This window comes from Garra rufa, chromosome 8 (assembly GCF_049309525.1).
Source record: "Garra rufa chromosome 8, GarRuf1.0, whole genome shotgun sequence".
Lineage (NCBI taxonomy): Eukaryota > Metazoa > Chordata > Actinopteri > Cypriniformes > Cyprinidae > Garra > Garra rufa.
In genome coordinates, this window is record NC_133368.1 from 2,368,719 (window position 1) to 2,383,619 (window position 14,901).

Here is a 14,901-nt window from a genome sequence, read left to right on the forward strand (position 1 = left end):
TACTTTGAAAAAAAAACTTGCCCTTTTAGACATCATATATTTCAGACTTTTATACTCATTATTCATATATTCATTTACTTACTGCTTGTTTTCTTTAAAAAAAAAAAAAAAAAAAAAAAACCTAACACTAGCTTCTCTCTATTTTTAGGCCTCTAACACTAGCTTGCTTTTTCTTTTTTTAAATTCTATCTAATTTCTTTTTTTTTTCATGATAAAAAAATCTTGATATGTGTACTGCGTTAGGCTAAATGAGACTTGTCATAGCACTTGCATGTTATTGCTCTTTTGTTGATTTTCATTGCTTCCATTGTCCTCTTTGGATAAAAGTGTCTGCCAAATGTTTAAATGTAAATGTAACAATTATTCATTTGTATACTCTTGACCCATAAATGTTGTGTCTGAAAGGGACACTAATTAAAATGCCAATGACTGAAGAATGCCAATAATTTGACTAAGTAAATCCAGAGAAGTGACGATGGATAATAAAGGAGTGTATTGAATACTCTTGTGTATGTTTCAAAGCTCAGACTCAGAAGTGTTGCTATACAACAAACAGTAACCAATCAGCGTCAGGGGTTTGGTGTTGTGGACTTTCCTACTGGTGCTGGGATGTGAGGGAGGCGGAGCGAAAGTCCACAACACCAAACCCCTGACGCTGATTGGTTGGAACACTGTTTGTTTATGTGTGGAAAGGTTGGTAGTGCCGATTGTTTTTTTGGCATATCTCGGACCCTAGGCTGACCAGAGAGACGCGGTTTTTTCACAGACAATTTATGGGGCAGGCAGCGAGCGGATCGTGATGAAAGGTCAGCTGAATTTGACACTTTATGTTTAGGGCTAGAAATCGCTGATACAACCTTTAATATGAAACTGACTTCATCCAGTGTTTAGATTTTTGTACTAGAAATGTATGCAAATGAGCACATTTTTCATTAAACAATGCCTCATTTGCATATTATTTACAACATAACAGTTTAGAGAACTTGTAATACAAAAATGTTTGCAATTATCAGCGTAATCAATCAACTGAGTAAGGTTATTTTATTTTACCCTATTCATCTGCAGGGTCTCGCCTTAATATAATAATAATAATAATAATAACAAAAATTTAATTTATAGATTTATTTTAGAATTTGTATAATTTTATAACTTAATTTATAGATAATAATAATATAATATAATTAGATTACAAACATATCATATAATATTTTAACCAGTGAACTAGGAAATGTTCCTGGTTTCCTTTTCAGAAATACGGTCACCTTATCCTACTGTTGTAAGTTACGTGCTTTTATTATTGCAGGTGTACTGAGTTCAGCGGCTCCCATTCTAACCTCAATCTTTCCATTCAAATCCAGCTGCGTTCATTATTCCCTCCAGCGTTTGTTCCGTATTATGAGCGTGTAAACCGATCCTCATCCATTTTATCCCTCATTCATCATTATATAGTCATAGTAGGCAGTGCGCAGACTGCAGTGCGTACTGCGCGCAGTGTGCAGAGCGCGGTGGGGCGGGGCCAGTGCGCGGTGACGTCAGAAAGGTCGTGGGTGAGAGGTGATCGGGACACATCTTGTTGTCTTTGTAAGAGTGGAGCTCGATCACGCAGCCGTGTCTTCCCTCTTCCCCGAATCCTCTCAAAACTCCCTCCCGAACCTCCCGAACCTTCCCCTCTTACCCTCCGGACCCTCGAACCCTCTCCCCTTCCCGGAGCGCGCGTCAGGTGAGACTTTACCGCGGTTCACGCGTTCATGAGCGCGAGGGGCCTGCAGGCCGCGGGTGCGCGCTAGCGCTCGTGCTAACCACCCTCCGCTCTTCTCATGCGATGTTAGTTGATATTTCAACACTAAGTACAGTAGTGCGTCGTTTAAATCGTTAAACAAACGCCGTGAAAACAGCCGAAACCGGTTTATTTGGTTTGCAAGAGCAGTCCGCCTTTACTACGCAGCTAGTAAACACACGAGCTAAAGCAGCTTTACCAGCGATTCACAGCCTGGGCAGTTAAATGTCATATTTGCATAAATAATCCGCTGATTTAAAACGATGTTTATTTGAATCACAAGGATTAGCTTCATGTTTATACGAATGGTTAAAATCATGTTTAAGTTAATATGGATTCTTGTTTTTCGGGATCAGCTGCAGATGAAAATGTGAGCCACAGAACAGCGCCAATGAATGGCATGTTTACACTCCACTGTTTCTCTTCAGTCAGCCATTGCTGTGTTTTTCATCCGATTCATTCAACCCCTGTATGTACCGTGGTTTTACCATGGGATTTTCAAGCGGTACCACGGTATACTTTGAAGTACAGAGTAGATCTCCTGCAGGTTGCCAGTTCTTCCCATTGACTGCTATAGTGTGCTGTGATGTTGTGTTTCTCTACTGGAGGAGTGACCGTGTGTTTGTGCTGTTGACAGGTTGATCATCCGTGACCAAAGATCCAGAGCTCGACTCATTGATCATCATGGACTCTGGTGTGATTGAAGGAGGACTCAACGTCACACTCACCATCAGACTGCTCATGCATGGCAAAGAAGTGGGCAGCATCATTGGAAAGGTGGGTCTGAAACACTGCTGCGCTCTAACAAAGGGTTTTTACTGCACTTAAAGGAGTAGTTCACTTTCAGAACAAAAATGCACAGATAATGTACTCACCCCCTTGTCATCCAAGATGTTCATGTCTTTCTTTCTTCAGTCGTAAGGAAATCATGTTTCTTGAGTAAAACATTTCAGGATTTCTCTTCATATAATGGACTTCTATGGTGCCCCCGAGTTTGAACTTCCAAAATGCAGCTTCAAAGGGCTCCAAACGATCACAGACGAGGAAAGAAGGGTCTTATCTAGCAAAACTATTGGTTATTTTCTAAACAAAATTACGATTTATATACTTTTTAAAGGTGCCATAGAATGCATTTATACACCATTTTTAAATTGTTCTCTGATATCTACATAGAAGGTATGTGGCATATGAGATCACTCATTTCTGTCATCCTGGGTTTTGGATTGGGAGGTTCTGGTCTTATTCAGAAGATGTGTAATAGCACCCAAGCATATAACAGTGAAAATGCAGAAAGCCAGAAAATCTGGACTTTGGTGGGGAAGCGTTATCTCATAAAAGACGAAATGAAGGGGGAAAGAGTTAATATGGATTATATATTTACTGATGTACTTGCATCTTTGTATCTTTCAGAAGGGCGAATCGGTGAAGAAGATGCGAGAGGAGGTGAGATCTGAAGCGTGTCTGTAGCTGTGGGTGTAATGGTTTTCTTCATGCGTGTTAGCGATCGTCTTTACGAGCCTCTTGTTGTTTGTGCAGAGCGGCGCTCGGATCAACATTTCTGAAGGGAACTGCCCCGAACGCATTATCACCCTCGCAGGCCCCACCACCGCCATCTTCAAAGCCTTCTCCATGATCATCGAGAAACTAGAAGAGGTACAAACAGCTTTTACTAACTGGGCAACTTCGTTTACTTCTCTAACGTTATTTAATGTAAAATCAGGAATATGCAGTGCAGTAAATGGAGTCTGATTTCATATCTTGAGGAAAGAAAATGTATATAAAAACACTTACAATGCTGAACGTTGTTCCTGGGGTAACGATTTCAGGGTTCCTGAAGGTCTGTCTTAAGACCTGTGCACAGAATAAAAAAATTATACATGCACAAATACAAAAAAACAAATCTGCAATGAGTTAATTTAGTGTTAGAAACTGTAAATGGAAACCATGTTTGATTATTGTAAATACTGATTACTTCTCATATGTGTTAGAAGCACTGAGTACAGCATCTGTGAAGCATCATGTATGTGATATTGTGTGGTTTATACCTTAAGTATTACATTTTTGTTTGCTCAGGGCTTAAGTTATTTTAAGGCGAGACACTGCAGATGAATAGGGTAAAAATTCAATTCAAGTTTATTTGTATAGCGCTTTTCACAATGCAAATCGTTGCAAAGCAGCTGTACGGAAAACTTGGGGAAAAAAACTCAGTTATCACCTTAGCCAGTTGATTGATGACATTGATAATTGCAAACATTTTTTGATTTACAAGTTTTCTAAAATGTTAGGTTTAAATATGCAAATGATCCATTATTTAATGAAATATGCACTAATTTGCATACATTTCTAGTACAAAAATCTAAACACTGGATGAAGTCAGTTTCAAAATTCTTGTTTAATTTTTTTTACATGTTAGAGTCAAATGTTTCAACAGAGGGGATTTTGAGTATCTCATTTTGTAATTCAGAAAATACTTCTGTAACTATATTTTTTTTAGTTTTGGGGGGAATAAAATGTATAAAATCAAGCAAATTATATATGAGCAAATCCCTCTGTAAAAACCTTCAGGATATAGGCAGGAATAAAAATGTAAAGTTTGGTGTGTGTAAGTGCTACTGAAGTGTGGATTTATGACTCTGTGTAGGAGAAAAAAACTCATTTTAAGAAAACGGCCTTTAAAAATATGGATTGCAATTGAAATCTATTGACACAAATAGATAAAGTGCTGTAAAAGAAACACTTAATGGTGTTTTTTGACAGTTTTTTCCCCCACTAGTCTGAAAAAAACACTTTACCAAAATACCTAAAATCTTAAACCTGACAGGAGCATGAAAAAACAATGTTTTTTCCTGCAGCTTCTCCCCTTAAAGCATTGTTTTATTTCTTTAAAAAAAAACTGAGCAGCCGTGGTATCAGTGTGGTGAAGTGTGAATGTTCATGTCCACCAGGACATCAGCAGCTCCATGTCCAACAGCACGGCCACCTCGAAGCCTCCGGTCACGCTGCGGATCGTGGTGCCGGCCAGTCAGTGCGGCTCGCTCATCGGCAAGGGCGGCTGCAAGATCAAAGAGATCAGGGAGGTGAGCGAAGACGGAATTGAATTGCTAAGTAGCATGGGGAAATTAAGAGCTTAAAAAACTTAGTTCACTGGGGAAGATGAGTGTTAAACTGTGGATTTGTGTCTGTAGTCGACAGGAGCTCAGGTACAGGTGGCTGGAGACATGCTGCCTAACTCTACTGAGAGAGCCATTACTATTGCTGGGACCCCGCTGTCCATCATCGAGTGTGTCAAACAGATCTGTGTGGTCATGCTGGAGGTAAAACTCACACTCACAGCCCTCGATTCACTTCTCATCCCTGCTTTGTGACTTTTTCAATGTTCAATCAATCATTTAGTGCACTGCAAGTTCATGCTCATTCCAGACATTGGAAGTCAGGGAGTTAGGGGCCAAGCAATGAATGTGCAAAGACAGCTATTGTATCCATTTCTCCTTAGCGCCATCGCTTGTCCAAAATTTCACAAATTTTATGCTAATAACTGTTGAACCGTAAGGCACAATATCAAAATTATTTTTCTCTGAATCCTTGGGTCATGTCGAGTCAAATGGACACCAAAATTAAAAAATCGTAAGGTTTAGTTTTTTTTTTCTTTATTTTTAAATTGTTTGAAAAACCTACTTTTTGAACCCATCCTTGATGGTTTGTCTGATTTTCACCAAAATCATCTTCAGATAGGGATGTAACGGTATCAAAACTTCACGGTACGGTAATACCTCGGTATGAATGGCACGGTACGGTATTTATTGAATCATTTACAGGAAAAACAAAACTAATGAAGAGACACGAAAAAAGTGCCAGAAGTGTTTATTAAACAGTTTACATGAACACTGAACATATCAATGGCATACAAATTAGCCATCTATCTGTAAACTTTGAAACAGAAACTTTAGTAATTATTTTAGTAACAAAAAATTATTAAAAAAAACAGTCAAATCAGTTTAGCTGAATGAGTTGACTGAATCTAGTTGTCTGCTTGAAATAAGATTTTTTTTCTTACCCCATTGACAGATTATTTAGCTTGTTTTAAACAAAAACTCACTTAATTTTGACTGGTTATACTAAAAACAAGACAATAATTTTTACTTGTCTAGAAAATCCTTCTTGATTTAATAATATTTAGATATTTTGGCTGGAAACAAGACAAAATTCTAAGTAAGAAAAGCATTTTTTGCAGTGCAGTAGGCTCTCATGCCTTTCTTTCGCATTAAATCTTTATTAAAAACAATCCTTTTAAAAAACTTTTCGACCTGGTCAAGTGCATCTATTATGTTGCCTAGTTTATTTAAAACTTCACCTTTCCTTATTTTAAACCTAGCCAAAAAGCCACGTGTTGACTGTGAAATTTATATGCATTTATGGTACATTTCCGTGTCAATCCATGTTAATTTTTACAGCGAACAATGCACTGTAACATTAATTCAGCGCAGACAGCGCAGCCAAAAATAGACTCGGTCACGGTGCCGAGACGATCGCTGCACTGCTGCAAAGGCACCGCTTCTGGGACGTACTGCCGGACAGCAACCGCGTGCAGTGTGAACGCTCTAATCCGTTAACATGGGTGCTGAAAAGAATACGTAACGCATACGCACTTCAGACGGAGCAGGTTCGACCATTTCCATCTCTGTTCCTTGCTGCTCCAGTCTATAGCGACAACAGACCGCAATGGATGATGGCCACACCTGGGCTGATGGGAAATGTAGTTCCCGTTACCTCCCGTTCGCTCCATTCGCCTGAGCAAACTTTTCTCAGAAGACCCATTGTTTCATCGAGTCATGCGACCACGATAGTATCGAAAAATGTGTTATAGCGGTACGACGGTATTTACAATATTTACAATACCGTTACATCCCTATCTTCAGACCATGCTGGCAAAAAGTTACGCAATTCAGGTTGATTAGTCAAATCGCTCTCGAATAACGCATGAATGAATTCTATGAAAGCACACAAAAATGGTTGTGAGGCTATATCTCAACTACGGTTTGGCGTGTTGAGACCAAACTTGGTGTGTGTTATAGCAAGCATGACCTGAGGCTACCTGCATTGTTTTGGTGCAGTGCCACCTAGTGGTAAGGAGATATGAAAAATGGCTATTTTTGCTTATAACTTCTCAATCTCAAAACTGGTCTCATTAGATTTGGAGGAGCATGCCAAGTTAAACCATATCCAATTCCCATTTGAATTGTCATAAAGTGCTATGTTTTACAAAGCCATATCGTTACGAAAAACATACCCTGCCAGTACTTAATGGTGCAGTGTGTAGATTTTTGCGGCGTCTAGCGGTGAGGTTGTGAATTGCAACAGTCCACCGCTCACCCCTCCCTTTACAGAACAACGGTAGCCGATACAGGATTAAGACGCTGTCGTTTTTGACAGCAACGAATAGTGGGATTTCTTTTAAAACGTAATTTAAGGAATTATATTTACTTAATCATTCAGTAAATCGATGTTATATTACTGTTACTTGTTCATCATTGTGTCAGTGTTTTTTCGCAAGAACAACAGTGATGAAACGCGATCGGAAGAGCAGTTTGTCTATTTAGAGCTACTGTAGAAACAATACGGCGACTTCCATGTGAGGGGATCCGCGGTGTATGAAGATATAAACTGATAATTCTGAGGTAATAAAAACATGGTTTATTAAGTAAGGTCTTTATTCAGCCCTGAAAACACAGTTATGTATATTATATTGCACCTCTGTCTAGAGATCATCTTAAATATTACACAGTGCACCTTTAAAGTCAAGCTCAAAAGTTATAATGACATTTTGAAAAATGCAAAAACCTCTGATGAAAATGACTCATTGTAATGAAAGTGGTCTCAAATATTTCTTGGGTCATGCCAAGAACATTCATACCAATTATGCCAACATTGGCTGAACTTCCTGTCCGCCATTTTGATTTAATGTTGAAAATGTACTTTTTCAAAATCCTTTTAGACTGGTCCAATTTTCACCAAGATTGACTTAGACCATCTTAGGACCATGCTGACAAAAAGTAATGGATTTCGTGTCTAATACGAAACGGTTTTTGTTTAACGCATCAACGAATTTGCTGGAAAGATGTCAAAGTGCATCTGAGGCTGTATCTCTGCAAAGCTTTGACATATTGGCACCAAACTTTGTGTGTGCCTTTGTCAGTTCACACTAAACACACCACATCGATTTGATAACAGCGCCACCTGTTGGTCAAAAGTGATAAGCCATTAAATCATTACTAGGAGTTCTGCATTTTTGTCATTTTAACTAAAATCATCTTAAAATGGCTTCCTTTACTCATTGTTGCAGTTGGTCTGGTGCTCTATGCCACGCTTGGCTCCTCATTTTCCCTTTGGTGTGCTTGGAGCCGTATTTTTAGATTTATTTTTTCCAAGTCATGAAGTACCAGGGATTTTTGTTTGTTGCTTTATTTGTTTCCATTTATCAGAATGTAATCTTTCTATACCGTATTTAGTTTTGTCGTGTTGTTTCACACATTTTGTCTATTGTTATGGTTTTTATGCTTTCGTAATCGTAACCTAAAAATAAGTTAATTTCAATAGAAATAGTACAGAAAAATATCAGTGCGTTTAATGGGTGAATTTAACGGGCACTGAAAACATCTGTGAACAAGTAAATAAAGCTTGCAAATGGATGAATTCGTTCATTATAGGTCATGGAAATTCAGCTTTTTAGTCAGTGAAAGTCAGGGAATTTGACTTTTATTTGGCTTGGAGTGGGAACATGTTTGGCTCCCACAGCTCAACATCCAATCAATTCTTTGACCCGTCATCCTCTGTTCTTGTTTCAGTCGCCTCCCAAAGGTGTGACCATCCCTTACCGACCCAAACCCTCAGGATCGCCTGTCATTTTTGCAGGAGGACAGGTGAGTGTTAATGCCACCCGCAGCTGTAGGATATATAAATGTGACCCAGTCACAAGTAGCACAGGTATTTTTGTAGCAATAGCCAACAACAAATTGTATGGAACAAAAAAAAGATGCGTTTTTCTTTTATGCCAAAAATCATTAGGGTATTAATTAAAGATCATGTTCCATGAAGATATTTTGTGAATTTCCTACCATAAATATATCAACCTAATTTTTGATTGGTAATATGCATTGCTAGGAACTTCATTTGGACAACTTTAAAGACGATTTTCTCTATATTTAGATTTAGATTTTTCGATTTTCAAATAGTTGTATCTCGGCCAAATATTGTCCCGTCCTAAACCATACATCATTGGAAAGCTTATTTAGATTTAAGATGATGTATAAATCTCAATTTAAAAAAAAAAAAGTACTCTTATGACTCTTATGTGTTTTGCAGGCATATGCGGTGCAGGGACAACATGCCATTCCTCAGCCTGATGTAAGAAACAGTTCTTTTCTCAATTCTCTGCAGCACACAAGGGGTTTGAACCCATAAGAGCACTTACAAAATGAGTTTTGACTTCTGCTGTTTTTTCACAGCTCACTAAACTCCACCAGTTGGCAATGCAGCAGAGTCCGTTTCCTTTGGCCCCCAGTAGCCAAGGGTTCACTGGTAAATCCCATCTTTCACACACTATTACTCTGCGTCCTATCCTTTCATTGGCTGATGGAGTTGACTGTGTTCCTCTGTTCTGCAGCTGGTATGGACGCTTCTGCACAGACAGGCTCTCATGAACTGACCATTCCAAATGATGTGAGTTGGCTTTCTTTTTCTACACCTCTCTGTGAGGAGGGTCAAATCTGTTCGGATGTACATGACAGTATTAGGGCAGGAAAGTATTATAATTATGTGAAATTTCACTGCTATCTAAAATTGTGGTATTTGGCAAAAACACTGCCATTCCCAAGTGTGAACTTGGTAAATTACTGATTTACTTTATTTTTAGGACTCATTAAAATGGATCAAAAATGACAGTAAATACATTTATAATGTTTCAAATAAATGCTATTCTTTTGTATGGTGACTGGGGAGGGTTCGTTTTGTTGTGACTGTGACAAGTTAGTTGTGGGAACATTGTAGTACTTTGAGGCCACAACATTAGGGCTGTCACTGTTTTTATATTGGTGATCGAGTAAGCTGACAATTATCTTGTGTTACTGAACTGTAATATACTTTACCAGAAATAATAATGTTTAATATGCATTAAGTAATCATTATATTAAACAGGTTTTGCAGAAAATGATTGTTGAAACTAGGTTAAAACCTAATTCTTTTTAAACGTAATCTGCAGAGGGCGCCAACCGCCTTAAAATGGTTGTTGTGTGTTGCTGCATAATATTACTATGAGATGTGGTTCTTTTCGAATGGTTCTGTCACTCAATATTAAATATTTCAAGACTTTATGAAATGTTACAATATTATAATCGCTTGGTTTGTGTAATGGGTATTCACTGAAACACGGCACAAATTATGACGACACCTTATGAAATCACAATGAATATTAACTACTGATCTGCACAATTAATGATTTGTTAGAGTGAATTTCACAAGTTCAGAGATAATTATCAGAGCAGCTCTGGTTGGCGCTTGGTTGTGTAAAACAATGCAGTGTGAATTCATAAGTCATACATGTACATATTCAAGCTTTTTTTCACAGTACGTATCGTAGACATTGATGTCAGACTTGTGCTTAAAAAAGGAGTTTGCAAGTCAAGATTAAGAAAAATGAAGTGAGTCTAATAGTTTCTGGCTGTGGATCTGTAAAAGCTCAAAGGATGTGGACCTCATCAAGTGATCTAGCACCACTGACGGAAATGGTCGAGCGCACACGGAAAACGCAATATTCTCCTTTCATTTTAACCAATTTAAAAAAATAATCAATGCAGCTTTCAGACATGGCTTTTTTCTTATTTTAATAGTTTGTAGGAGGCGGTTTCTATGCTGTTATTTTGACGACAAATGCCCAGAGATCATTATTCTCTTGTATACACAGGGTGTCCGCGGATCCTTCAGTCTTAAATAAATAACGTTTTCATAATAAAAGACCTTAAAGTCTTAAATTCAGATTCGATTGGTCTTAAATAGTTTTGGTCACATTTTCACTAAAATATCACCAGCCTTTGAGAGTTTAAATTTTTTTTCTTTTCCGACCAGACAAACAGCCTGATTAAAACTGAAGTGACACAAATAACCAGCGACGCATCGAAACACAAGAAAAAGTTATTTAAAACATTAATCTCATAACATAATTTATTGCACTGCTAACAGCCCTATAGAATTATCAATTGTAATAATTTCAAAGGTGATGCATACATTTTAAAAGTAAAAAAAAATGTTTGAATTGAGATCGCAATCTTTTTAAAAATGTATCGTGCTGCTATAAGATAAACTGCAAAATGTTTTGCGAGGATATCGTCACGTTCTCACGAGACCAGTTGGATCTCACGAGATCTCGTCACATCCCTAATATATGTGACCCTGGACCACAAAACCAGTCTTAAGTCGCTGGGGTATATTTGTAGCAATAGCCAAAAATACATTGTATGGGTCAAAATTATTGATTTTTCTTTTATGCCAAAAATCATTAGGAAATTAAGTAAAGATCATGTTCCACGAAGACTTTTTGTAAAATTCCTACTATAAATATATATAAATGTAATTTTTAATTAGTAATATGCATTAAGAACCTAATTTGAAGAACTTTAAAGGTGATTTTTCTCAGCATTTTGATTATTTGCACCCTTAGATTTCAGATTTTCAAATAGTTGTATCTCAGTCAAATATTGTCCTATCCTAACAAACCATACATCAATAGAAAGCTTATTTATTGATTGCTTTCATATGATGTATACATCTCAGTTTTGTCAAATGTAACCTCATGACTGGTTTTGTGGTCCAGGGTCACATATCTTGAGCAGCAAATCAGCATATTAGGCACTGAAGACTGAAGTAAGGGCTGCTGAAAATCCAGCATCACAGGAATAATTAAGAAGTAGAGATGTTATTACAGTGCCTTGCAAAATTATTCATACCCCTTCATATTTTTCACATTGTTTTGTTGCCGCATTGTTAAACTGCTTTAAATTTACTTTTTTCCCACATCAATCTACACTCCCTACTCCATAATGGCGAAGCAAAAATAGGTTTTTAACATTTGTGCAAATTTATTAGAAATAAAAAACTGAAAAGATCCCGTTGCATAAGTATTCATACACTTTTCTGGGACACTGGAAATTAAGCTCAGGAGCATTCATATTGCTTCTAGATGTTCCTACACTTGGAGTGGAGTTCAACTGTGGCAAATTCATTTGAGTTTGATTTAGAAAAGCACACACCTCTCAGAAAAGGTCTAACAGCTGAAATATCAGAGCAAAAACAAAGTCCTGAGGTCAAGATAACTGCCTGTAGAGCTCAGTGACAGACTTGCGTTAAGGCGATGATCTAGAGAAGAGTTCAGAAACAAATCTGCTGCACTGAAGGTTGACAGAAGCATTCTCCATAATGGAAGATGATTGGAACAACTAGGACTCTAGAAAATGTCTGACAGAGATGGAGAGGTGAAAAGGTGAGGCAAAGAATGGCAGATAATTGCCAAATGCAGATGAGCAAAGATGCTCACATCAGACCCGAAAAGACTTGAGGCTGTAAAGGTGCTTCAACTATGGACTGAGTTAAGGGGATGAATACTTATGCAATCTACTTATTTCAGTGTTTTATTTGAAATGAATTTGTACAATTTGCCAATCTGATTTTTGCTTTGTCATTATTATGGTATATGGAGTGTAAATTGATGTGGGGACAAACTAATTAAAGCAGTTTAACATAATGCTGCAAACAAAAAGTCAAAAAATGAAGGGGTATGAATACTTTTGCAAGGCACTGTAGAAGTGGTAATGTCTCACTATGTTGCTGTTTTTGCTGACAGTTGATTGGCTGCATCATCGGCCGTCAAGGTGCCAAGATCAATGAGATTCGTCAGATGTCAGGGGCACAGATCAAGATCGCAAATCCAGTGGAGGGCTCTACCGACCGACAGGTCACCATCACCGGCTCACCCGCCAGCATCAGTCTGGCCGAGTACCTAATCAACGCACGGTAACCAGTCTTAATACAGTCTAAATATTGTAGACTTCTGGTCCACGTTTTTGTTGTTTTTTTGTCTCAGCTGACTTCATACAAGTGTAAAGACACCCGTCTTCTCTTGCGATTTTCAGACTCTCATCTGAGGCAACAGGAATGGCCGCAAACTGATGCTCTCCTCCACCCCACCGCCCCTTTTCTCCTCCTCCATCACATTTACGCTCTCTAAGTGCAAAAGGAAACCAAGTATTTTCAACCTATCTTTCCTTTCACCCAACCCAAGCTATGCTTCATGGATATACACAAGTATTTTATTTATTTATTTCATGAAATGTTTTTAAAATCCCTTTGCGTACAGTTTTTAATGTCTTTTTTTTCTTTGCATATTTTGTCAGTTAACATTACCGTACGGAAGTGACAGTGGAGAAAGTGGAAAAATCTGAAAACACATTAATGTTTTTTGTTATCTCAGATTTTTCTTATAAAAACAGAAAAAAATAAAAAAGAGAGCAACTACAAATGATAGATTGACCGCTTTCCCTGTATCAAACATTTATTTATTTTAATTTAACTCTAGGAAGTTACAGATTTTAAAATCCTAGAAATGAGCTTTAGAGAATAAGCTCTGTTTTCTGCGTCAGATCGATTTGAATCTGTGAGGTGTTTCAGGTGACTTTTTTTTTTTTTTTTTTTGGACGTTTGAATATTTGTCATTCCTCAATATGTCTTTTTTTTTTTTCTTCTTTATCCTGAAGTTGGAGTTTTTGTTCGAGGGAGGGATGGGAAATGCTGCAGTTTCTGCATAAATGACATTACTGGTATAATAATGAGTTGAAAATATTTCTTTTAGAGAGAATATTTTTTTTTAACCCTGTGGTGTAGAGCCCAGACTGGAGGTTTCCCAATTGACATTTATATGATGATGATGATGATGATGCGACTGAGTTACTGATCAATTACATGACTAGAAGGAACTTTCTAGAATTAACACTAGTTTCCTCTCTACTCTGCTTGAGTAATAGTTATGTTTTCTATTTTATTATTTTTTTTTTTTTCTATTTTTTTGTTTGTTTTCTTGCAGGAGGAAGGAAAACCTAAAACCTTTTTGTGCACGTTTTCAGAATATTGTAGATTTGGAGTGCAGCTGGAATGAAGAATTAAACATGCAAAATTAAAACATAAAATGCTGAAACTATGGCAGTGTATTGTGTGTTGCTTTTTTATATATGGATGGATGAATTGTTCACAATTAGATAAATAACATGCATTTTGCTTTTGCATTCATATTGGGGGAAAAAACTCAGTGTTAATTGGGTTATGGAAAAGTCAATTAACATATAGCAATTTCTAGGCCTGGAAAAAAATTGTTAAATAACTGTATAATTAATGAATAATAATGGGTCAGAAATGTTTGGTTATTGGTAAATGGCATAGCTGGTTTAATTTCTTTTACCAAATTTTTATGAATATTAACCATTGGTTTTTTTATAGTGTCTACCAACAATGCATTTTTCCTCATATATGTATCTTGTATATAGATTTAAGATCATCCACTACTCAATATGCAGCATTACGTTAAGATAAATAAAGTTTGGCTCTACGCCAGAAACACAAACTATCTATAATGCTAACAAGAAAAATATAAATGGAAGTTTAAATAGCGTCATGCCACATTTGAAAATGTATATAATTAATGTATTTGCTTAAAACCCACTTTAAAACATTGAGTGCTTATAATAACTTCTGATTGTGATCTACAGTTGAATTTGATTCTATAATGGGCAGACATGCACTCGTTGTATGTTTAATAATTAATTATCATAAACATCATTTATTGTTATAAAAATACCATGAGCTGCATACAAAACATATACAGAAAATATAATATGTCTGTTTGCTTTCATATTTCATGCGTAGAACAGTAAAAAAAAAAAGTGGAATAAGCATGAAAGAAAACAGACAGCGTTCTCCAGATCACATAATTCAGTGGAGAATTATTAGAAATTATATTAAGAACATGTGAGAATAATTATCTATTCTCAGATGATAAGAGCGCATCCTCTTCTCTCTAGAAATACTCT

The 14,901-nt window shown here is 37.0% G+C and overlaps 1 protein-coding gene across 1 annotated transcript; it reads left to right on the plus strand.

The window, feature by feature from the left end:
* Positions 1–1,553: 1,553 nt before the first annotated feature.
* On the plus strand, positions 1,554–14,015 carry pcbp2 (poly(rC) binding protein 2). The gene is made up of 12 exons (XM_073845223.1): positions 1,554–1,720; positions 2,415–2,554; positions 3,188–3,220; positions 3,314–3,430; positions 4,723–4,854; positions 4,963–5,091; positions 8,620–8,694; positions 9,137–9,178; positions 9,280–9,352; positions 9,438–9,493; positions 12,666–12,835; positions 12,955–14,015. The coding sequence occupies exons 2-12, from the start codon at positions 2,462–2,464 to the stop codon at positions 12,989–12,991; spliced, it is 957 nt and encodes a 318-aa protein (XP_073701324.1). The 5' UTR covers positions 1,554–1,720; positions 2,415–2,461; the 3' UTR covers positions 12,992–14,015.
* The last annotated feature ends 886 nt before the right edge of the window (positions 14,016–14,901 follow it).

What these genes read in the sequence shown, in the direction of transcription:
- pcbp2 (XM_073845223.1), top strand. Translation starts at nt 2,462, where the DNA reads ATGGACTCTGGTGTGATTGAAGGAGGACTCAACGTCACACTCACCATC. An exon ending in ATGCCATTCCTCAGCCTGAT is followed by an intron (nt 9,179 to 9,279) that starts GTAAGAAACAGT and finishes GTTTTTTCACAG; the next exon opens with CTCACTAAACTCCACCAGTT. An exon ending in AACTGACCATTCCAAATGAT is followed by an intron (nt 9,494 to 12,665) that starts GTGAGTTGGCTT and finishes TTTTGCTGACAG; the next exon opens with TTGATTGGCTGCATCATCGG.